General features: G+C 38.7%; 1 protein-coding gene across 3 annotated transcripts; it reads right to left on the bottom strand.

The window, feature by feature from the left end:
• On the bottom strand, positions 1 to 26,288 carry LOC121381445 (multiple epidermal growth factor-like domains protein 11). 3 transcript variants are annotated; one of them, XM_041510762.1, is made up of 13 exons: positions 26,173 to 26,288; positions 23,264 to 23,356; positions 22,213 to 22,316; positions 17,273 to 17,407; positions 16,101 to 16,235; positions 14,581 to 14,715; positions 10,811 to 10,963; positions 9,130 to 9,258; positions 5,419 to 5,556; positions 4,777 to 4,924; positions 4,288 to 4,385; positions 1,947 to 1,988; positions 1 to 650 (listed from the first exon to the last, which is right to left on the bottom strand). In XM_041510762.1, exons 1-13 carry the CDS (start codon positions 26,271 to 26,273, stop codon positions 289 to 291), a joined length of 1,773 nt encoding a protein of 590 aa, XP_041366696.1. In that variant the 5' UTR covers positions 26,274 to 26,288; the 3' UTR covers positions 1 to 288. The 3 variants fall into 3 exon arrangements, with proteins under 3 accessions (XP_041366696.1, XP_041366697.1, XP_041366698.1); XM_041510763.1 differs by having other exon boundaries at positions 10,811 to 10,939; XM_041510764.1 differs by lacking the exon at positions 1,947 to 1,988.

Raw genomic sequence — 26,288 nt, 5'->3', positions numbered from 1 at the left:
TTATCTATTAGCACAATGTAATTTATGAACATTACAAAAGGTAATTATAAAAGTACAATTATGACATTTGGAATTATGTTTAGTTAAGTTTCAAACCACCTACGTTTGAGAGGGCCGTTAAACGACATTTCCATTGACTACACTGAATAGAAGTTGAAATGTCTAAAACATGCAAATAAACAAAACAAAATGTGCAACACCAAGACGTGAGTGTTGCCTCAGCTGTATGTATCAAACATGGGAAACTATAGGAAGAAGAATAGTCTCGATTTCTTCTATCCACTAAGTTTACACAGCGAGGCTTTGATACGTAGAGCTCGGTCGTTTCTTCTGAGTTTCGCCGTTTGTGGTTGTGACGTCATAGAACTGCTCGTCGAGCACGGGTGCACTCTTTGTAAGATTCTGTCGATTTACGTGATCGTATGGTTTTCTACTTCCGGCGCCCATGACCTGCGCACTGGTGTTGCGTCTGAGCTGGTCGTAGCCATCCGTAGCTCCATACTCGGCCGGATTGGCCTTGTCACATGACGTCACGGTTGTGTTACTAGCAGTGACGTCATCGCCATGCGAATACGAGTCGTTCTCAATGCCGATCCCACAGATCTGACTGATTGGCAGCTGTGCCTCATCGGAACACAGGCGAGTGTCGTCTGCAACAACAAGGACAACGTGTTTGTTACAACGTCACGTCTACTTTAGATCACCACAACGACTCTAAATCTATCCTAATTCTTCTTAAAACATCATATAATTCTTATACCTGGATGAAAGGATGACTGACCTGGGTGTAAGGATGATGGGTGTAAGGATCACTGACCTGGATGTAAGTATGACAGACGTGGGTGTAACGATGACTAATCTGGGTGTAAGGATGACTGTCCTGTGTACAAAGATGACTGACCTGGGTGTGAGGATGATGGGTGTAAGGATCACTGACCTGGATGTAAGTATGACAGACGTGGGTGTAACGATGACTAATCTGGGTGTAAGGATGACTGTCCTGTGTACAAAGATGACTGACCTGGGTGTGAGGATGATGGGTGTAAGGATCACTGACCTGGATGTAAGTATGACAGACGTGGGTGTAACGATGACTAATCTGGGTGTAAGGATGACTGTCCTGTGTACAAAGATGACTGACCTGGGTGTGAGGATGATGGGTGTAAGGATCACTGACCTGGATGTAAGTATGACAGACGTGGGTGTAACGATGACTAATCTGGGTGTAAGGATGACTGTCCTGTGTACAAAGATGACTGACCTGGGTGTGAGGATGATGGGTGTAAGGATCACTGACCTGGATGTAAGTATGACAGACGTGGCAACGATGACTAATCTGGGTGTAAGGATGACTGTCCTGTGTACAAAGATGACTGACCTGGGTGTGAGGATGATGGGTGTAAGGATCACTGACCTGGATGTAAGTATGACAGACGTGGGTGTAACGATGACTAATCTGGGTGTAAGGATGACTGTCCTGTGTACAAAGATGACTGACTTGGGTGTAAGGATGATGGGTGTAAGGATCACTGACCTGGATGTAAGTATGACAGACGTGGGTGTAACGATGACTAATCTGGGTGTAAGGATGACTGTCCTGGGTACAAAGATGACTGACCTGGGTGTGAGGATGATGGGTGTAAGGATCACTGACCTGGATGTAAGTATGACAGACGTGGGTGTAACGATGACTAATCTGGGTGTAAGGATGACTGTCCTGGGTACAAAGATGACTGACCTGGGTGTGAGGATGATGGGTGTAAGGATCACTGACCTGGATGTAAGTATGACAGACGTGGGTGTAACGATGACTAATCTGGGTGTAAGGATGACTGTCCTGGGTACAAAGATGACTGACCTGGGTGTGAGGATGATTACAGACGTGGGTTTAAGGGTGACAGACATGGGTGTAACGATGACTAAATCTGGGTGTAACGATGACTGACCTGGGTGTGAAGATGACTGACCTGGGTGTGAAGATGACTGACCTGGGTGTAAGAGAAGAAGGAAATGTTTTATTTAACGACGCACTCAACACATTTTATTTACGGTTATATGGCGTCAGACATATGGTTAAGGATCACATAGATATAGAAAGAGGAAACCCGTGGTCGCCATGGACTACTCTTTTCGATTAGCAGCAAGGGATTTTATATATGCACCATCCCACAGACAGAATAGCACATACCACGGCCTTTGTCACACCAGTTGTGGAGCACTGGTTGGAACGAAAAATAGCCCAATAGGGCCACCGATGGGGATCGATCCTAAACCGACAGCGCATCAAGCGAGTTGTAAGGGTGACAGACGTGGGTGTAAGGGTGACAGACATGGGTTTAAGGATGACTGACCTGGCTGTGAGGATGACTGACATGGGTGTAAGGATGACTAACCTGGGTGTAAGGATGACTGACCTGTGTGTGAGGATGACTGACCTGGGTGTACGGATGACTGACCTGGGGGTAAGGATGACTGACCTGGGTGTAAGGATAATTGACCTAGGTGTAAAGATGACTAACCTGGGTGTAAGGATGACTGACCTGTGTGTGAGGATGACTGACCTGGGTGTACGGATGACTGACCTGGGGGTAAGGATGACTGACCTGGGTGTAAGGATAATTGACCTAGGTGTAAAGATGACTAACCTGGGTGTAAGGATGACAGACCTGGATGTGAGGATGACTGACCTGGGTGTAAGTATGACTGACCTGGGTGTAAGGATGACTGACCTGTGTGTGAGTATGATCTGGGTGTAAGTATGACTGACCTGGGTGTAAGGATGACTGACCTGTGTGTGAGTATGATCTGGGTGTAAGTATGACTGACCTGGGTGTAAGGATGACTGACCTGTGTGTGAGTGTCTGGGTGTAAGTATGACTGACCTGGGTGTAAGGATGACTGACCTGTGTGTGTATGATCTGGGTGTAAGTGACTGACCTGGGTGTAAGGATGACTGACCTGGGTGTGAGTATGATCTGGGTGTAAGTATGACTGACCTGGGTGTAAGGATGACTGACCTGGGTGTGAGTATGATCTGGGTGTAAGTATGACTGACCTGTGTGTGAGTATGATCTGGGTGTAAGTATGACTGACCTGGGTGTAAGGATGACTGACCTGTGTGTGAGTATGATCTGGGTGTAAGTATGACTGACCTGGGTGTAAGGATGACTGACCTGTGTGTGAGTATGATCTGGGTGTGAGGATGACTGACCTGGGTGTAAGGATGACTGACCTGGGTGTGAGGATGACTGACCTGGGTGTAAGGATGACTGACCTGGGTGTAAGGATGACTGACCTGTGTGTGAGTATGATCTGGGTGTAAGGATGACTGACCTGGGTGTAAGGATGACTGACCTGTGTGTGAGTATGATCTGGGTGTAAGTATGACTGACCTGGGTGTAAGGATGACTGACCTGTGTGTGAGTATGATCTGGGTGTAAGTATGACTGACCTGGGTGTAAGGATGACTGACCTGTGTGTGAGTATGATCTGGGTGTAAGTATGACTGACCTGGGTGTAAGGATGACTGACCTGTGTGTGAGTATGATCTGGGTGTAAGTATGACTGACCTGGGTGTAAGGATGACTGACCTGTGTGTGAGTATGATCTGGGTGTAAGTATGACTGACCTGGGTGTAAGGATGACTGACCTGTGTGTGAGTATGATCTGGGTGTAAGTATGACTGACCTGGGTGTAAGGATGACTGACCTGTGTGTGAGTATGATCTGGGTGTAAGTATGACTGACCTGGGTGTAAGGATGACTGACCTGTGTGTGAGTATGATCTGGGTGTAAGTATGACTGACCTGGGTGTAAGGATGACTGACCTGTGTGTGAGTATGATCTGGGTGTAAGTATGACTGACCTGGGTGTAAGGATGACTGACCTGTGTGTGAGTATGATCTGGGTGTAAGGATGACTGACCTGGGTGTAAGGATGACTGACCTGGGTGTAAGGATGACTGACCTGGGTGTGAGGATGACTGACCTGGGTGTAAGGATGACTGACCTGGGTGTAAGTATGACTGACCTGGGTGTGAGTATGACTGACTGGGTGTAAGGATGACTGACCTGGGTGTGAGGATGACTGGGTGTAAGTGACCTGGGTTTGACTGACCTGGGTGTAAGGATGACTGACTGACCTGGATGTGAGGATGACTGACCTGGGTGTGAGGATGACTGACCTGGGTGTAAGTATGACTGACCTGGGTGTAAGTATGACTGACCTGGGTGTGAGGATGACTGACCTGGGTGTAAGTATGACTGACCTGGGTGTAAGTATGACTGACCTGGGTGTGAGGATGATATTGAGTTCCTGTTTGGTTCCAGAACCACTGAGTTACTCAGCATGCTGCGACAAAACGCTGTCTTCAAGGGAAGTAACCATCTGAAACGAAAGTACATGTAGATACACACATGATAAATTTGTATAAAACCAGCTGAACCAACTATATTTGTTACAGTATGTATATCCACGTGTGTACATATAATTGTGTGTGTGTGTATGTATGCAAATATGAGTTTATGAGGCAGTGTGTGTGTGTGTGTGTGTGTGTGTGTGTGTGTGTGTGTGTGTCAGTATATGCCATTGTATATTATTCCTGTACCTGTGTGTATTTGTATGTGTACGTGTGTGTATTTGTATAAATATGTGTGTGTGTATATGCGGATATGTCAGTGTGTGTGTGTGTGTGTGTGTGTGTGTGTGTGTGCGTGCGTGCGTGCGTGCGTGTGTGTGACACCAGCAGTGCTAGGAAGTTACAAGTCCTCCGTATTACCCTGTGTAGGGTTTGTGTCTAGATCTCCTCAAGACGATTATCAGCAGACAGACGGCCACAGCTAAGAAGGACACAGTGGCGGCGCTCACCCCCACAACCAGGGGCAGGTTCGTTTGTGGCTCAGCCTGCTCGTGTCTTGTCGGCGGTTCTACAAAGTAAACAGTGGGGCAGAGCATGGGTTTATACCTGTCATAAGATGGGGCAGAGCATGGGTTTATACCTGTCATAAGAAAACTTGTGGGGTTTTGGGGTTGTTTTTTATTTTGTTTATTTATTACCACTTTAATACAAGCTAGATATTTTACATAAGCCGTGGCCTGTTTACTGTTTATCCGCCTGTCCGTCATATATCCGATTCTCTTCCTCTCCCTACTTCGTTTTCTCTTTCTCGCTTCCTCATTCTATTTCTCTGTGTCTCTCCATCTCTTTCTCTGTGTGTGTGTGTGTGTGTGTGTGTGTGTCTTGTGTCTCTCCCTGTCTCTTTCAATCTCTCTCTCTCTCTCTCTCTCTCTCTCTCTCTCTCTCTCTCTCTCTCTCTCTCTCTCTCTCTCTCTCTCTCTCTCTCTTGTATCTCTTCCACTCCTTACATCCGTCCATCCTTTCGTTCGTCCATCTCTGTCTGTGATAAATCAGCACACTCACCTTGTACGTCACACCGCCCGCCTTTCCAGCCGAACAGACAGAGGCACGTTCCGTTGACGGGCGAGCAGACGACAGTGGTGTTTCGTTCGCACGCGCACGGCAAGCTGCACGTGCTCCCGTACGTCCACGGCGAACAGCCTGGAAATAACAGTGATACCATGTGATACCTCATGCATAATACCTAGTAGTTAGTCATCAGGAAACGTGTAACTGATTCGCAGTCGGTTTAGGATCTAACCCCGTCGGCTGGGCCATTGGGCTTTTTCTCGTTTAAGCCTGTGCACCACGACTGATATATCACAGGACGTGGTATGTGCTACCCTGTCTGTGGGATGGTACATATAAAATAGCCGAGGCTACTAATGGGAAAATTAAGAAGGTTCCCTCTCTAAGAATATATATAAGAATTACCAATTGTTTGACATTCCATAGCCGATGATTAATAATCAGTGTCGTTAAACAAAAACAACTAACTTTAGAACACACCTCATACTCGTGGTGTTACGTGTATTTACATAGCATGCTGCGTTAACAGTTATGGCATACGTTACACATGTAAATGTAATAAGGAGGCAGCTGTTTGCATTTAATTTTATAATGCCTACATTGGCTGTTCCAGCATTTGCCTCCATCCTTTCTTGTATCAAAAGTCAGATTCAGTCTATACAATTTGTTGGTAATTTGTTAAGAAATTATTTTATTTACATTAAATTCTTTTTTAACATTTGGTATGTATTTAAGGCTTACTTAAAACTGGTAAGGCCAGTCGTTTTTGATTAATAGGTTTACGGACCCGCCGAGTTCATTAAAAAGTCCCGCTGGAAAAATAAAAATGCAAACCTACATTTTTTTATTTTTTTTTTTACTGCCGTTCTGACCAAAAAAAAAAAAAAAAAAAGGAATTGAAGGGTATTTTTTCCAAAATTATACTTGTCAAATCATATTCTGTCTTTGTTAAATTATTTATTCAGAAGTACGTTGCGTTTTGACTTTGCCGTGTACTGTGCGGGTGCACAGGTGCATTGCCACCATCTTGTTGTTGTTGTTATTAATACTTGCGGAAAGCGGCTATATGTCGAAATCAGAATTTCAAGTAGCAGAATTGAACAGTTTATCGTAGTATGTCTGTATTAACTAATTCAACATCATAAATACATATCAAAAGTATAAATCAATAAGCATCTATGTATAATACAGTATTTATATGCCTGAATGCCAAAGCAGTAAAATTACGACATGTGCAGACCAATTTCGGTTGAATCCGGGTCGTTTCGCCCTAAAACCATTTCGAACCCTGTGTTGTTTCGCCCTTAGACCCGTTCACCCAGGGTTGGTTCGTTCTAAAATCTTATTCGTACGGAATCGTTTCGCCCCAAAAGTGAGTCGATTCGCCTCGATTATATATTTATTAGTGTAATTGTTTTGAAATAACATGAATATATCCACATTAGTTATTTAAACGAGATATAAATACTGTAAAACCCGGGAAGCAGAATGGTAGTGAATGAGAAAGTACATGCAACCACAAAATCCATTTGCAACATATATGTGTGTGTGTGTGTTCATGATGAATAATCTGGATTTGAACTTTTTTTCTTTTTTTTTATCCGACAGAAAACAATTGGTCAGAAAAAAATAAGAAAAAAATGGATCCAAAACCTTTATTTTTATTTTTATTTCGACCACCTACATATATTTTGTGGAAAAAAAATCCGTAAACCATTTAATAAAAAATAGGTGGCCTAATGTGACCTATATCCTACGCCACGTTTCACAAGTAAATAAATCATTGAAATCTAAACACACACACACACACACACACACACACACACACACACACACACACACACACTTTATCTTAACACATCCGTTGTATGCATTAGCTGTAACATGCATATACGTTAAATACACAATATTGTAAAACACATTTACACTGTTTAATCGTTACCTGTAGCATGCATGCACGTTATATGTAACTTACGTACGTCATATACATATTAGTTATAAAACAAGTTTGTTAACTACACATTAGTACGTTATATGCACATTACTCATATGAACAATAGCTGTAACAACCGTACGTTAAATACGCTCGTACATTATATGTACCTTTGCTGTAACACGCACTTATGTTAAATACACTGTATAATACGCAACGTTATATTCCCATTACTCATTAGTTTTAACCTACAGGATGTATACTACCATCCCATAGACGACAATAGTAACATATGTGGCTAAAACTCCTACCTGCAGCGTATCAATCAACATAAACGCCACGGATATAAATACTACCACCCCTCACACTTAAAGTGAATCAGAAAAAATTGGGGGTCAAGCTGCTTGTTTCTGAGATAACGGGTAGCGTCTATGACTACCCTAGTTCCGCACACAATTCGAGTACTTTTTTTTACAGGTACCCCATACATGTTTCAAGCACAAGGCTACTTGACACATTGGTACTAGATGAAATAAAATTGCATATTTTTTTTACCCAGATGAAACTATTATTTTTTACAACCAACACACTCACATTTATAACCAATCACAGGACTTGTGGTGTTCACTTCTCTATCAAAAGTTGGGTGCACCTCGAAGTTTGACCCAGCCGGAAGTTATTTGGTTTAGTACTACCTACACGTACGGTATAATTTATATGCACATTAGATGTAACATGCACTTACGTTAAATACACAGTAGTAGCAAGGCCTATATCGCCTCATAACCTACTCACAGACGGCTCTAATAGTGAGATATATTCCGTGACGTTTAAAACTAGGGTCTGTCGCATTAAAATAACTTTCACAAGGAAGAGGATGTATGTTGTAGATATGTGAACTTTGTTAACATTGGATAGTGTATACACAACAAAATGTGTAAAATACATTGGATGTCTGATTGTCAATTTAAAAAAAATATTTTTTTACACTGATACAAAGCAAAAAGAAACCAAAAGAACTGGACAACAAGAGGGATCATCCTTTTGAAAGTTTACTGGTCCAAGTGTTTTGTAAATATACCCCTGGCAACCGAACACAACATAACACACGATGAAATAAGTACCAAACAAATACAATATTTAAAAACACTACGTCAAACGTTTTCAACGTAAACATCACCATCCATGATTCTGGGCCGAGTCATAGTTGGGCCCGGGCCAGGAGACAAGAAGCCAGTGGGCTAGGCTGGGTGTTGTCCCTCTCAATAGGTGATGACAGACACGCACCTGCACAAATATGCCATGGTCAGGCTATGACACATTTCAACGCCGGGTCAGTAGGACGAGGTCAGGTCAGTAGGACACGGCACAGCAACCAGTCAAAGTAGGTAACCGTTCTAGGTCAAGGGAAAGTGGGTCATGGTCATGGAGAAAGTAGGTCAAGGTCACGGGGAACGTAGGTCAAGGTCACGGAACGTAGGTCATGAAGCAATATAGGCCTTGCTACTACTTGTGACACAGATAGATAGATAGAGACATAGATAGATAGATAGATAGATAGATAGATATATATATCCACTACCCCACCCCCGACCCCGCTTCCTACGCCAGTACACACGTAATTTATATGCACATTAGCTGCAAGACACACGTAAGTACACTTGACTTACAATGCGTTATGCTAGTGCTGTTCACAAAATTTAGTATGGCCATTGTTGGCATTCTGTTCTAGTTCATGGCTAAGATGATTATATTTGTTAAGTTAGACGAACCTTGGTCACATTTTTCTCCTTTGATGCCGGGCAAGCAGCGACAGGCGCCGTCCACGCGGCTGCAACTGATGGCGTCAAGACAATGACACTTGTGTCGACAGCCCGGGCCGTACGTGCCTCTAGGACATGCTGAAATAATATAATAAACATTTAAAGTATGATACTGTAGTCGGCAGCACGGGCCGTGCGTGACTCTAGGACATGCTGAAATAATATAATAAATAAACATTTAAAGTATGATTCCGGCATTCGGCAGCACGGGCCGTACGTGACTCTAGGACATGCTGACATAATATAATAAATAAACATTTAAAGTATGATACTGTAGTCGACAGCACGGGCCGTACGTGCCTCTAAAACATGCTGAAATAATATAATAAATAAACATTTAAAATATGATACTGTAGTCGGCATCACGGGCCATACGTGACTCTAGGACATGCTGAAATAATATAATAAATAAACATTTAAAGTATGATACTGTGGTCGGCAGCACGGGCCGTACGTGACTCTAGGACATGCTGAAATAATATAATAAACATTTAAAGTATGATACTGTGGTCGGCAGCACGGGCCGTACGTGACTCTAGGACATGCTGAAATAATATAATAAACATTTAAAGTATGATACTGTGGTCGGCAGCACGGGCCGTACGTGACTCTAGGACATGTTGAAATAATATAATAAATAAACATTTAAAGTATGATACTGTAGTCGGCAGCACGGGCCGTACGTGACTCTAGGACATGCTGAAAGATAGAATAAATAAACATTTAAAGAATGATACTCTAGTCCGCAGCACGGGTCGTACATAACGCTGGAGAAAGCTGAATTAAACCAAAAAACAACAACATTTAAAGAGTGACAGGAATCATGCTAAAATACACGATTTAAACGGTGACAATGGAGTCGGCAGTCCAATTCGTACGTGACTCTAGGACAGGCTGAAACAATATTTAAACAGTGACACTGGCGTCAGCAACCCGGGCCATACGCGACTCTTTGGGACAGGCTGAAACGAGATTTAAACAGTGACACTGGCTGTCGCAACCCGGGCCATACGCGACTCTTTGGGACAGGCTGAAACGAGATTTAAACAGTGACACTGGCTGTCGCAACCCGGGCCATACGCGACTCTTTGGGACAGGCTGAAACGAGATTTAAACAGTGACACTGGCTGACGCAACCCGGGCCATACGCGACTCTTTGGGACAGGCTGAAACGAGATTTAAACAGTGACACTGGCTGACGCAACCCGGGCCATACGCGACTCTTTGGGACAGGCTGAAACGATTTGAACAGTCACACTGGATTCGCAAGCCCGGATTGCACGTGAAAAGCTGAAACAACATTGGAACAGTGTCATAGAGAATAATACACGAGTACTCGTTGGAGACTATTTATCTTACAACGAGTGGGTGCTAAATATATCTAACAAGCAAAAGCGAGTAAGATACTTGTGGTAATAGTTTATTTATCGAACGAGAAAATAATCTATCACAAGCATTCCCTCCGCCGAACTTCAAAGAGCCCCGAATGTCCATGTTTAACAAATGATTATAATTAATTGATTTCTTTTTTGTTTGAGATGTAATAACTAGTTTCACATGTACAAAAATACCTGGACTACACACTATGCACTCCCTAGAATGATCCCAGGAACATCACGCTACCACTTACGTGATTCGCATTGAGGACCATACCATCCTGCTGCGCATTGGCACGCGCCTGTCACGTGATCACAGGAACCACCATTTTGACAGGTACACTGTTTCTGGCAGTTAGCACCGAAGTACCCCGCTAGACACTCTGAAATAATATTGGTTGCGACGTCTGAAAATAATAGTGATCAGTGTAAGTTTGTCAATGTGACCTGGGACTGTTTTCATATTAGCATTCCAAGGATTTGTCATGAACTACAACTTATTATTACGGGAAACTTAGCAATTCAATTTTAAACAAAAAACACATAACAGTCCATGGTAATAATAACAATACTGAGTATACAAAAGCACTAACAATACTGAGTTGATAAAAATACATGTAGTTTCAATACCTATTTTTTTTTTTAAATCCCACTGAAAATGCCGGTTCTACAAAAACAAAAAAATACTGTTAAATTTGGAAGGTATTAAAAATAGGGTGTCTAAAATGTTATTCAAAAACGTCTAAAAATATATTAAAAATATGCAGTCAACAAAATTACTTTAAATTGACTTTATAAATTTTAATATTAAAAAAACCACAAACTGTCAATTGGCAGGGTTTGAACCTATTGCCTGTTTCGCGTGGCATTTGACAGACAACGAACTCGACCGCATGGCTAGTGTTAAACATTAGATTCTAATGAAATGTAACAGAATTGTGTTTAGCTATTTTTAAATTACAAAGGGGTTAATGACATACTTGGAGACGGATAGTTCACAAGCAGAAACGTTGACACAGTAAATAAAATAATTTTATTAATAATATTTAAGGACACTGTCTAAAATCATTCAGAATGCCTCGGCCGGTTTTGATTATGTATTCGGAAAACCTCGGCCACGTAAATGTATTCGTAGGTTCAATCGGAACACCTCTGTCATGTTCGTGTTTACTTTCTATTTAGTTACAATAGGAACAACTCGTCACATTCCGCTACCTTATATTTCGCAGATGATGATGATGATGATGATGATGATAACTAGTTTAACGTGCCCATATACCACTAGAGTTTCGAACACGCCCATCCCGAGTCCGACCTCCGATAAGATCGGTGGCCTGATTCGGGATGGAGGGGGGGGGGGGGGGGGGGAGAAAATGGGCAGAATTTTGAAAATAGCAATTAGTAAAAAAGTTAATAGAATAAATAAAAAAATAAAAAGGTTACAAGCCAAAAATAAAGAGAATTGACTGCTCGGCCGAATATTTATATAATTTGGAGCATTTTAGAAGGACAGTCCAAAATTAAATAAGAGAAAGAAGAGAGGATCGGACTATTTAATAATATTTTTTTAAAAAAGAAGTAATTTCGACATAAAATTTTGAACGCAGATCTAAAAGTTTAAAGTCCGATCGATATGTCCACGCAAGTGGCCTCGTTAAGGCCGTTTGGGTGCACAGCTTAAAGGGACGAGATGGGTTGCATCCCGTCAAGAAAACCCCTAGATTGACAGTCGATAGACGTTGACGGTGTAGTGCTGTGCTGAAATACAGATCTTGAGAAGCCGGATCCGTCTGAACGAGAGAGAGTATCAGACTAGGGTATAGTCCAGTCGTCATGTGTTGGTATAGTGGTGCGGACGGGCCCGACTCCCGAGGATACGAGATGGTATCACTAAAAAGCAAGATAAAGTCTTGAAAAATAGTAGTAGGGGCCGACCCCGCTTCCTGTTTCTTCTTAGAGTGGGGCGGTCAATCTTCCAGTGCTGCTAGGACAGGCTCGGACATGTAGAGACTAAACGGGAACAACCGTGGCGTTCTGCAGAATGGCCGTCGTACAAATCACGAAAAAAAACAAGTCGACAGTCAGACGGAGACATGACGTGGAGGCAAGGAATCTCGCTAAAAAAGAATCCAACCTGGTGGTGCAGACTGTCGAAACGAGAAGCGTTCCAGCGTTCAAACAGTTCCAATGGCCGCATACATCCCAGTAGAAAATTTCATTTCGCTGACAAAAACAACGAAATGAAGGACCCCCAAGTCGAGCACACGAAAGCACGTGCAGTGTGCACAAGCGAAACAAACACGTCTTACCGCGTGGAGCTCCAGACTGGGAATGTGTTTCGCAGAAAGCTTTTGTTTACGAGCCTGGGGTTTTCAGAAGTCACATTGTGTTAGAACGTTTTCGTTTCTTACGGAATGTACCGAGTCTATTATAGAAATATTGTTGTTATCGTTATTATCCGTTTCATAATTAAATGCTTATTATGCATTTAACTTGTGTTGTGTGTTTATTTCTCTAGTGGATGTGATTATTGTTTGTATGGATTGCTGTCAGCTTAGTATTTTTTAATTCCTTGTCATACGGCCATTAAAGCACCTTATTCATTCCAAGACCGAATCTTGGTAAAATATTCCTGATGTCTGCTTGTAATTTAATTACAACAGTTTGTAATAAAACTAAAACAAGTTCTGTTTCCTTTTTTTGTGTGGTTATTATTGTCTGTATGATATGATAACATGTTTTTAAAGTGCAATTTAAGTAAGTTCCTTTGTTTAACGAAATTCGGTCGCGGGCCATTCAAATGTTGTACGGGCGAGTCAAAGTGTTGCTGTGAGTGGCCCGATTGGCCAGTCAAAAATAAATCCCTAGTGCATACCCTGCTGTCGGGTAAATTATTTACATGCTTATATGCCACTAGAGCTTCAAGCAATCCTGCTGTCAACTCGCGGGATTCTAACCTACTGCACGGACTCGCGAGGTATTTGACAAATTGACAATTTTAATTTTTTAATTTTAATCTCGAACAGTTTAAAAACCCACAAAGATAGTACCATTAATAATAAATAGTGGTATCACTATGTAATATCATTCGTTAGTATTACTATGTAATGCAATTCGTTGTATCACTATGTAATACAATTCGTGGTATCACTATGTAATACAATTCGTTGTATCACTATGTAATATAATTTGTGGTATCACTGTGTAACATAAATATTGGTATTACTATACAATATAATTCATAATATAATTCGTGGTATCAGTATGTAATATAATTTGTGGTATCACTGTGTAATATAATTCGTGGTATCACTATGTAATATAATTTGTGGTATCACTGCGTAACATAAATATTGGTATTACTATACAATATAATTCGTGGTATCACTATGTAATATAATTCGTGGTATCACTATGTAATATAATTCGAGGTATCGCTGTGTAATATAGTTCGAGGTATCACTGTGTAATATAATTCGTGGTATCACTGTGTAATATAATTCGCGGTATCACCGTGTGTTATAATTCGCGGTATCACTGTGTAATATAATTCGCGGTATCACTATGTAATATAATTCGAGGTATCGCTGTGTAATATAATTCGTGGCATCACTGTAATATAATTCGTGGCATCACTATGTAATATAATTCGAGGGATCGCTGTGTAATATAATTCGAGGTATTGCTGTGTAATATAATTCGAGGTATCACTGTGTAATATAATTCGAGGTTTCGCTGTGTAATATAATTCGAGGTTTCGCTGTGTAATATAATTCGAGGTATCACTGTGTAATATAATTTGTAGTATCATTGTGTACTATAATTTGAGGTATCACTGTGTAATATAATTCGTGGTATCTCTTTGTAATATAATATAATTTGTGGTATCACTGTAATATATATGTGTGTGTGTGTGTGTGTGTGTGTGTGTGTGTGTGTGTGTGTGTGTAGTGTAGTGTCATCAAAAAGTTAAAGCTGTTTTGTTTAACGGTGCTACTAGAGTACATTGATATCAAGTACTTACGCTGATCGCACTGTTCTCCAATCCACCCTTCATGGCATTGACACTGCCCTGTTTCGTGGTCGCAAACCGGAAAAGCAGTGTCTGGACACGAACAGGCGGACAGACAGTCGAGTCCGTAGAAACCAGGTTCACACTCTTGAAACGCAATAATGTCATTTGTTATTAAGCCGTGTAAGTAATTAGTATTTAACACTGTATTATTACAGATCCAATGCCAAGTTAGACTGCACTTTGCTTTTAAATAACTTCAAGACTTGTTGACCAAAAATAATAAAATTTGGAAAATACAGGTGTATCAAACGTTAGGTTCCATACGACTTCCATACCACCACAATGAATTGTGCATATTTGCTTAATGTTTTATGCCATCAAAAACCTGAACCAAAATTCACGAAATATGAAAGTAATATAGTGAAACATTTTGCCTGAAGAGTTTGGGCTTGTTTATGGCGACCTCTGTGATTTACTTACACCATATCACTGTTTTTTTAATATTTCGCGTTTGTATTACATGATTTCACAAAAAGTGCTTTAGGGTAATGATTCAAAATGTGTCAGTTATGTTCACCCCAATGGCGCTCTCTCTCTCTCTCTCTCTCTCTCTCTCTCTCTCTCTCTCTCTCTCTCTCTCTCTCTCTCTCTCTCTCTCTCTCACACACACACACACACACACACACGCACACACAATTCCCTAAATCTGACGTTTAAAGCATGTAGCAGCCATTTTGGATTTTACTCTTTTTGACCTAAAAAGCCATTTTTCGAATTCTAATCTGGCAACATGTGTGTCTTGTAGATAGATTTGACCAGCTAGTACTGCCCAATAAATGAAAAAAAGTCATGAGTCAATTCAGGGAGTGTTTAATTTTTAGGTTTTTTCGTCTGCTGTGGTCATATATGTTTTGCATTGACAAGTGACCTCAAATTCCAAATTTCATGTCCTTAAGTTATTGGGATCCAGAATAATAGGCATTTAAGGATGTATACCACCAAATCAAATCCAATAGACGACAATAGTAACAAATGTGGCTAAAACTCCTACCACCAGTGTATTAATCGACATATACACCGCGGATATAAATACTACCACCCCTCACTCTTAAAGTGAATCAGAAAACATTGGGAGTCGAGATGCTCATTTCAGAAATAACGGGTAGCGTCTATGATTACCTAAAATGTGAGTACTGTTTTACAGGTACCCCATACATGTTTCAGGCACAAGGCTACTTCACACAGTAGTACTAGATGAAATAAAATTGCATACATTTTTTTTGCCCAGATGAAACTATTTCTTTATAGCCAACACACTCACATTTATCAACAATCACAGCACTTGTGGTATTAACTGTTCTATCAAAAGTTTGACCCATCCGGATGTTATTTTGTTTAGTGCTACCTTAAAAATGTTCTATATACTTATGTATAATGGTCTTTAATGAAAATTATCTTGTCAACAATGAATGACACCGTAATGGAGATTGATGTTCCATTAATATTGACAAAGTAGAACTAGTCGTAACCTTCATCGCAGTTTACTCCACGCCATCCTGGTGTGCACGTGCATTCCCCCGTGGCGTGATGGCATGTGCTGTACGAGTTGTCGGGACACGCACACTTCTCACTGCAGTCTGCGCCATAGGTTCCTGACTGACAGGCTAAACAACAAAATCAGCAATATGTATAGATTTAATATATGCTAAGCAGGGCTCAATTATAAATATTATATAATAATTATATCTTTGATCTTTTATTTTAATTTCTTCTTGTTGCTGCAGTCTTCTGGATTACCAGTATTGTGAGAGAATACACTTCACATTCTTGAAATACAACTAGTTGAAGCATTAAAAACGTGCGATCTAGTGCATATGAATTGACTTACACGGTTACAACGTAATGTATAACTATTTTATGAATTGCTCTTACGACAAATCTGATAATGTTCGTACGAGTTATTGTACGTGCTTCGTATGATAAATGTTTGTAAAATTGTGCCATCCTGGCATTACAAATAACATAATCAAGCGTAGCTTCCATTGATTCAGTGAGTCACCTGATTGTACGCCAATTGTGAATCAAGGAAAATACAACAAAACACTGTCTGCACATCACGTTTATACCAGTATCGCCCCTGATACAATTATTAACTTGATACGAGATACTATACTATGTGATGTGATGTATAATACAATATGATATATTATACGATATGATGTGATGTGACATGTCGTGATTTGATTTGATGTGATTTGATGTGATGTGACCATGACATGATACATAACATGATGTGATGTGACATGACATAAAAGGACATGACATGATAGCTTTGATATAACATAATGTTTACGCAACGCACATACATTCTGACTAACAGACTAAATACGAAATGTGTTGCCTTTAATGCTTATGTTCATGCTGCACTTCATGTTACAATGATCGTTTACACTAAGAAACCAAAACTGTGTCATCTTTATCTCCTATTATCTTCGTTTGTTATACATGTAGGCCTATTGAACACATTTTTTATTATACGTCTACTTTTAACAACATCCTCTTGTATATCACTCCGGTTAAAGTACATTCCCAGGACAGCTGTTTAAACTAAATGTAGGTATTATAAAAACAGCAAACTCCTTTCTTGTTCCATGTTGCTATAAATAGACGCTATGGCAGAATTTAAAAGTACATCTCTTACTAGACTGGCACGCGGCCCCGGTCCATCCGCTCGTGCACGTGCACGATCCGTTCACGTGATTGCAGAGTTCATAAGCTGTTTCTGGGCATGAGCACTGGTTCTTGCAGTCCATTCCGTATCTACCGGGAGGACAAGCTGTAAATAAAATTTAAAAACTAAAAAGCAAATTCAACTGCGTGCATATGGAAATTTAAAGGTCATGATATACAGCTTGGCAAATTCTTCAGACTTAGCTATTTCTTATTTGTCTTAGAGAGATTTTATTAGAACCTTGAGTCTAAGATTTTAAAGTTTATCAGTGCAAGATTCAACCACGAAATGGCGTTAGCTCATGTCAAACCACTGGCGAATGTCAGACTTTACTGAGATTTCACATGCACGTTTAGATGTAACCAGTCATTGGGCAAAACAATTTTTAATTCTGTAGTTGTTTTTGGTGATACTCGAGATATATTATTCTAAGTTGCCACCAAACTGGGCGTAATGTTATTATATTTCTAAAGTTATCATCGAAACATAAACGTTTACTATTATAGTGAGATCCTTCGCAATGGCCCATATTCGCTATAGGTATAATTAAAGTACGAAGCTATTCGTAATGTCATAACAAGACATTTATATCAGTTGCCGTACAGATCTTCGTAATATAACAATATATTTCAGTGACATACAGATCTTCGTAATATAACAATATATTTACAGGTGTCATACAGAGCTTCGTAATATAACAATGTATTTACAGATGTCATACACATCTTCGTAATATAACAATGTATTTACAGGTGTCATACAGATCTTCGTAATATAACAATATATTTATTGGTATCATACAGATCTTCATAATATAACAATATATTTACAGGTGTCATACAGATCTTTGTAATATAACAATGTATTTACAGGTGTCATACAGATCTTCATAATATAGCAATATATTTACAGGTGTCATACAGATCTTCGTAATATAAACATGTATTTACAGATGTCATACAGATCTTCATAATATAACAATATATTTACAGGTGTCATACAGATCTTCGTAATATAACAATATATTTACAGATGTCATACACATCTTCGTAATATAACAATATATTTACAGGTGTCATACACACCTTCGTAATATATCAATATATTTACAGGTGTCATACACATCTTCGTAATATAACAATATATTTATTGGTATCATACAGATCTTCGTAATATAACAATATATTTACAGGTGTCATACACATCTTCGTAATATAACAATATATTTATTGGTATCATACAGATCTTCGTAATATAACAATATATTTACAGATGTCATACACATCTTCGTAATATAACATTATATTTACAGGTGTCATACAGATCTTCGTAATATAACAATATATTTACAGGTGTCATACACATCTTCGTAATATAACAATATATTTACAGGTGTCATACACATCTTCGTAATATAACAATATATTTATTGGTATCATACAGATCTTCGTAATATAACAATATATTTACAGATGTCATACACATCTTCGTAATATAACAATATATTTATTGCTATCATACAGATCTTCGTAATATAACAATATATTTACAGATGTGATACACATCTTCGTAATATAACACATATATTTACAGGTGTCATACAGATCTTCGTAATATAACAATGCATTTACAGGTGTCATACAGATCTTCGCAATATAACAATATATTTATTGGTCTCATACAGATCTTCGTAATATAACAATATATTTACAGATGTCATACACATCTTCGTAATATAACAATATATTTACAGGTGTCATACACATCTTCGTAATATAACAATATATTTACAGGTGTCATACACATCTTCGTAATATAACAATATATTTATTGGTATCATACAGATCTTCGTAATATAACAATATATTTACAGATGTCATACAGATCTTCGTAATATAACAATTTATTTATTGGTCTCATACAGAGATTCGTAATATAACAATATATTTACAGATGTCATACACATCTTCATAATATAACAATATATTTACAGGTGTCATACACATCTTCGTAATATAACAATATATTTACAGGTGTGATACATATCTTCGTAATATAACAATATATTTATTGGTGTCATACAGACCTTCGTAATATAACAATATATTTATTGGTCTCATAGAGATCTTCGTAATATAACAATATATTTACAGATGTCATACACATCTTCGTAATATAACAATATATTTACAGGTGTCATACATATCTTCGTAATATAACAATATATTTACAGGTGTCATACAGATCTTCGTAATATAACAATATATTTACAGGTGTCATACAGATCTTCGTAATATAACAATATATTTATAAGTGTCATACAGATTTTCGTAATATAACAATGTATTTATAGGTGTCATACAGATCTTCGAAATATAACAATATATTTACAGGTGTCATGCACATCTTTGTAATAAAACAATATATTTACAGGTGGCATACACATCTTCGTAATATAAAAATATATTTATTGGTGTCATACAGATCTTAGTAATATAACAATATATTTATAGGTGTCATACAGATTTTCGTAATATAACAATGTATTTATAGGTGTCATACAGATCTTCGAAATATAACAATATATTTACAGGTGTCATGCACATCTTTGTAATAAAACAATATATTTACAGGTGGCATACACATCTTCGTAATATAAAAATATATTTATTGGTGTCATACAGATCTTAGTAATATAATAATATATTTATAGGTGTCATACAGATTTTCGTAATATAACAATGTATTTATAGGTGTCATACAGATCTTCGAAATATAACAATATATTTACAGGTGTCATGCACATCTTTGTAATAAAACAATATATGTACAGGTGGCATACACATCTTCGTAATATCTGTGTAAAATCATAGCATTACCTTTCCAGTATCATATAGATCTTAGTGATATGACATACATTAACTTAGTTGCATTTGCCGTACAGATATTTTAATATTATAACATTACCTTTACAATTGCTGTATAGGTATTCATTATATAATATCATCTTTACAGTGGCTGTGCATATATTTTCGTAATATAAGTTATAAAATTACTTTTACAACTTGTCGCACATATGATTATATATAACATTACCTTTACAACTGTCGTACAGATCTTCGTAGAATCATAACATTACCTTTATAATAATTGCTGTAGCCTACACATCATCGTAATATCATAACATTGCCTTTACAATTGGCGTGCAGATCTTTCAAATATAGCATTACCTTTACAATTTCCGTACAGATCTTTCAAATGTAGCATTACTTTTACAATTGCCGTACAGATCTTTCAAATGTAGCATTACCTTTACAGTTGCCGTACAGATCTTACAAATGTTGCATTTCCTTTACAGTTGCCGTATAGATCTTTCAAATGTAGCATTACCTTTACAGTTGCCGTACAGATCTTACAAATGTTGCATTACCTTTACAGTTGCCGTACAGATCTTACAAATGTTGCATTTCCTTTACAGTTGCCGTATAGATCTTTCAAATGTAGCATTACCTTTACAGTTGCCGTACAGATCTTACAAATGTTGCATTACCTTTACAGTTGCCGTACAGATCTTACAAATGTTGCATTTCCTTTACAGTTGCCGTATAGATCTTTCAAATGTAGCATTACCTTTACAATTGCCGTACAGATCTTTCAAATGTAGCATTACCTTTACAGTTGCCGTACAGATCTTACAAATGTTGCATTACCTTTACAGTTGCCGTATAGATCTTTCAAATGTAGCATTACCTTTACAGTTGCCGTACAGATCTTACAAATGTTGCATTACCTTTACAGTTGCCGTACAGATCTTACAAATGTTGCATTTCCTTTACAGTTGCCGTATAGATCTTTCAAATGTAGCATTACCTTTACAGTTGCCGTACAGATCTTACAAATGTTGCATTACCTTTACAGTTGCCGTACAGATCTTACAAATGTTGCATTACCTTTACAGTTGCCGTACAGATCTTTCAAATTTAGCATTACCTTTACAGTTGCCGTACAGATCTTTCAAATGTAGCATTACCTTTACAGTTGCCGTACAGATCTTTCAAATTTAGCATTACCTTTACAGTTGCCGTACAGATCTTACAAATGTTGCATTACCTTTACAGTTGCCGTACAGATCTTACAAATGTTGCATTACCTTTACAGTTGCCGTATAGATCTTTCAAATGTAGCATTACCTTTACAGTTGCCGTACAGATCTTACAAATGTTGCATTACCTTTACAGTTGCCGTACAGATCTTACAAATGTTGCATTACCTTTACAGTTGCCGTACAGATCTTTCAAATTTAGCATTACCTTTACAGTTGCCGTACAGATCTTTCAAATGTAGCATTACCTTTACAGTTGCCGTACAGATCTTTCAAATTTAGCATTGCCTTTACAATTGCCGTACAGATCTTACAAATGCAGCATTACCTTTGCAATTGCCGTACAGATCTTACAAATTTAGCATTACCTTTGCAATTGCCGTACAGATCTTACAAATTTAGCATTACCTTTGCAATTGCCGTACAGATCTTACAAATGCAGCATTTCCTTTGCAACTGCCGTACAGATCTTACAAATGCAGCATTTCCTTTGCAATTGCCGTACAGATCTTACAAATGCAGCATTTCCTTTGCAATTGCCGTACAGATCTTACAAATTTAGCATTACCTTTGCAATTGCCGTACAGATCTTTCAAATGTAGCATTACCTTTACAATTGCCGTACAGATCTTTCAAATGTAGCATTACCTTTACAATTGCCGTACAGATCTTTCAAATGTAGCATTACCTTTGCAATTGCCGTACAGATCTTACGAATGTAGCATTACCTTTACAACTGCCGTAGATATCTTTCAAATGTAGCATTACCTTTATAATTGCCGTACAGATCTTTCAAATGTAGCATTACCTTTACAATTGCCGTACGGATCTTCGTAGTAGCCGGGACAGCAGAAGTACTGAGTTTCCAGTGCTGTGTAGGGCTGACGTCTCGTTTTGTGCGTCTTCTGAGTTCTTCAGTATGAAAACAAGATAACAACGTTGTTTCTGTATTATTTAAACTACTCTTGACAGTAAATGAGATTTTAAATATCAAACGTCATCCACCGTAGGGTCTGTACACACTGAAAGGTCGCACAGAGCGTCAAGTAATGGCACGTCAAATAATGCCGTCAAGTAATGCCGCGTCAAGTTAAGCTGTACAGAAATCATTTATTTCGATTGCCACATCTTAACCGCACGCGTAGGGCGAGCGACGTAGAGAGATGGCAGCGATGCGAGCGATTATTTTAGAAACCGTTGATTTAAATCGCCGTATCCTAACCGCACGCGTATGGCGCGACGGATAACTGTCGCGTCGCACGCGTGCTCTTAGGATGCGGTAATTTTAAGCTGTATCCTAATCGGACGCGAGCGACTCTAGCGATGCGAGCGATTATTTTAGAAATCATTAATTTCAGTTGCCGTATCCTAACCGGACGCGTGCAACACGACAAATGTATCCGTTGCGCCGTACACGTGCGGTTAGGATACTGTGATTGAAATCAATGATTTCTAAAATAATCGCTCGCGTCCGGTTAGGATACAGCTTTAGTGAACTTTGTGGAACGGAATGTAATTCGACCCGCCAGTACCCCACGGCTGGTATAGCAAAGGTTGTGGTATAAGCGTTTTCATCTATGGAAAATGAATACAAGAATTCCCTTCTTGTTTTTGTTGTGGGGTTTGTTTGGGGTTTTTTTTTTTTTTTTTTTTTTTTGCTAGTTTTAGCCTAAGTAGCGGCAGCGGGTTTCCTCTCTGATTGCATAGACCCATGGTCGGTTTTTAAAATGTTTTATTATTTGTTAGCCCGCCGCTGATATAAAACAATGTCACTTATCAGCACTGACGTTATCAATATCACTATGTCAGTGTTGTCGTCATTCACCCCTGCTCCCACTGTCCGTGCAGTCGTTACTCACCTCTGCTCACACTTGTGCTCTCCGTCGTTGTCGTAGCCGCACCAGTAACTGGTTTCCGGGGAGAATTCGTTAACGACCCGCCAACGTCGTACTCTGCAAACATGCACGTGGTAGATGTTACATTAGTACAATGGTTACATGTGTACAGTTGTAGATGTTACAGCAATACAATGGTTACATGTGTACAGTTGTAGATGTTACAGCAGTACACTGGTTACATGTGTACAGTTGTAGATGTTACATTAGTACAATAGTTACATGTGTACAGTTGTAGATGTTACAACAGTACAATGGTTACATGTGTACAGTTGTAGATGTTACATTAGTACAATGGTTACATGTGTACAGTTGTAGAGGTTACAGCAGTACAATGTTTATACGTGTACCGTATTAGATGTTATTTTACTACAGTGGTTACATGTATGCAGTTGTAGATACATTAATACATTGGTTACATTCCCGTAGTATATTAGTACAAAGGTTATATGCACTTAGTTGTAGATGTTATATCAGTACATTAGTTACATACACCTTGGTGTAGATGTTATATTAGCACAGTGGTTACTTGCACGTAATTGTAGATGTTGTATGAGTACATTGGTTATATGTGTACATTAGTAAATATGATATCGGTACATGTACTGTGGTTATATGCACGTAATTGTAGATGTACTAGAACAGTGATTACATGTACACAAATATATATATATATGAAATTGGTACAGTGGTTACAAGTGTACATGTGTTATATTAGAATAGCGGTTACTTGTACACATAATTGTAGTTACATTGGTTACATGCACGTAGGTGTAGATGTTATTATTAGCATAGTGGTTACACTGTACAGGTGTGGATGTTATGTTAGCGCATGGTCGCATGCGTACAGTTATGTTTTAAAACAATTGTTTGCGTCGTTTCAAGTTTTATATTAGTATAGTGGCTAATTTCTTACATTTATATGTACGCATAAGGCGAACATGTCAGCCATATTAGTGAGGTTAAACTGTACTATTGTTAATGTAAAACTTACAACAAGTTTCCATTACGCACAGAAAACATAGGATTAGTGTAATCTGAAGAGATTTCCTCTGGTGGTTAGTTTCCGTATTTAACAGATGGGGAAACAACTGACCGACAGTCCTCCCTAACGGTGTATCTCTATCTGGAGTTCATAATAAAACAAACTTTTGTTTTGTTTAACGACACTACTAGAACACATTCATCGACTATTGGATGTTAAACATTTGGTAATTTTTAACATGAAAAAAGAAGAAATTTGTTTTGTTTAACTACATCACTAGAACACATTGGTTTATTAATCATCGGCTTTTGGGTGTGAAACTTTTGGTAATTTTAACTTATAGTCTTAGAGGGAAAACCAACTAAATTTTTCCATTAGTAGCAAGGGATCTGTTATGTGCACCATCACAGAGACAGGATAGCACATACCATGGCTTTTCGTGGTGCACTGACTGGAACAAGAAAGAGCCCAACGAGCCCACCGACAGGGATCGATCTCAGACCCACCGCGCATTAAGCGATCGCTTTATCACTGGGCTACATCCCGCCCCAAAACTAATCTTAGAGGAACACGCATTGTTTAAATAGCAGCAAGAGATCTTTTATATGCACTTTCCTATAGGCAGGACAGCACATACCACAGCATTTGATATACAAAAAACAATCAGAGTGGGTCCACTGAGGTGATTCGATCCTACAACAAATGTACCTCAAGCAAGCACTCTACCGACTGAGCTAGATCCAGCTCCTCATAACAACAAAGCGATAACTCGAAAAATGTGCACTATCATTGTGCGAGTATTCAAAAAATCTTTATTATAATTAATAATGAGCTGTGAAACTACATATGTAACAATAAATATCTTATTGTTATTGAAACAACAACCTGTATTATGATCAGTAGTGTACACTCTAGAGGCTATACGACAGTACTAAATGTAAATTAAATGACGACCAACCATTATAATATAATACAATTACCACAACCAGTAACATATTTATAGAACCATCACAAGCACGGAACTGTTATCAATACCTAAATATCATCATGCACTGGTCAACCATTATAAAGTATTTTAATATATGCCCTGTCGTCAGAGGGGCATCGATAAAGTTAATCACGTACCTATCACTAATCATAATATACCTGCAGAAATCCATAGTTAAATGTAATTATACAGATCGGTATACTTGCCATCAAACTGTGTTAAATGTAATTATACAGATCGGTATACTTGCCATCAAACTGTGTTAAATGTAATTAAATAGCTACAGTGTATCTCTAACTGTAATAGACTTGCGATCACTCATTGATGGATGTAAACTTAATAGCTATCACTACATGCTTGCGATCGCCTAATGTTAAATGTAACTAAATGGTATTCGCTTATCGTAATATACTTGTGATCAGCCAGAGTTAGATGTAACTTTATAACTATCACCAATCTTAATAATAATACTTGCTGTACCCATGCATTGTTATTAAATATAATTATTGGCATTAATTATGCAAATATTACCTATGATTACAACCATTCCATTAAACAGTTATATTATGTCTAGTAACTGGAGCAGTACAGCTGCTGACGTCACGGCATGATGAGGGTTTCGGGGGTTGAATCCCACCCCAACCCCACCCCCGGCTCAAGCATATTTCCTCTTTTTTCCTATATATTTTGCGGAGGAGCATGACTCGATCCCCCCCCCCCCCCCCCTACAATTCCTACACACGCGCCTACACACAGTTTTATGTTTTATACTCTCACATCAAACAGACATAATAGAAGAAAGAAAAAAAATTAAAAAGGGGAAGAAACAAAATCAACATGCGTTCTAATCTGCTTTCTCGTATTCAATCTGAATTCTGTAATATTATAGATCACACTCACGTTATTTGGGCAGTGCACACCTTCCCACGAACACGTGGGAGAGAAAAACACAAAAATAGCGCACACCAAGTCACTGTAAACACAAAGTAAAGTTTCACCATAATTACGTTTAAACC

This window comes from Gigantopelta aegis, chromosome 9 (assembly GCF_016097555.1).
Source record: "Gigantopelta aegis isolate Gae_Host chromosome 9, Gae_host_genome, whole genome shotgun sequence".
NCBI lineage: Eukaryota > Metazoa > Mollusca > Gastropoda > Neomphalida > Peltospiridae > Gigantopelta > Gigantopelta aegis.
Note: the sequence above shows the minus strand (reverse complement) of the source record. Positions and strands in the feature narration are given on the sequence as shown.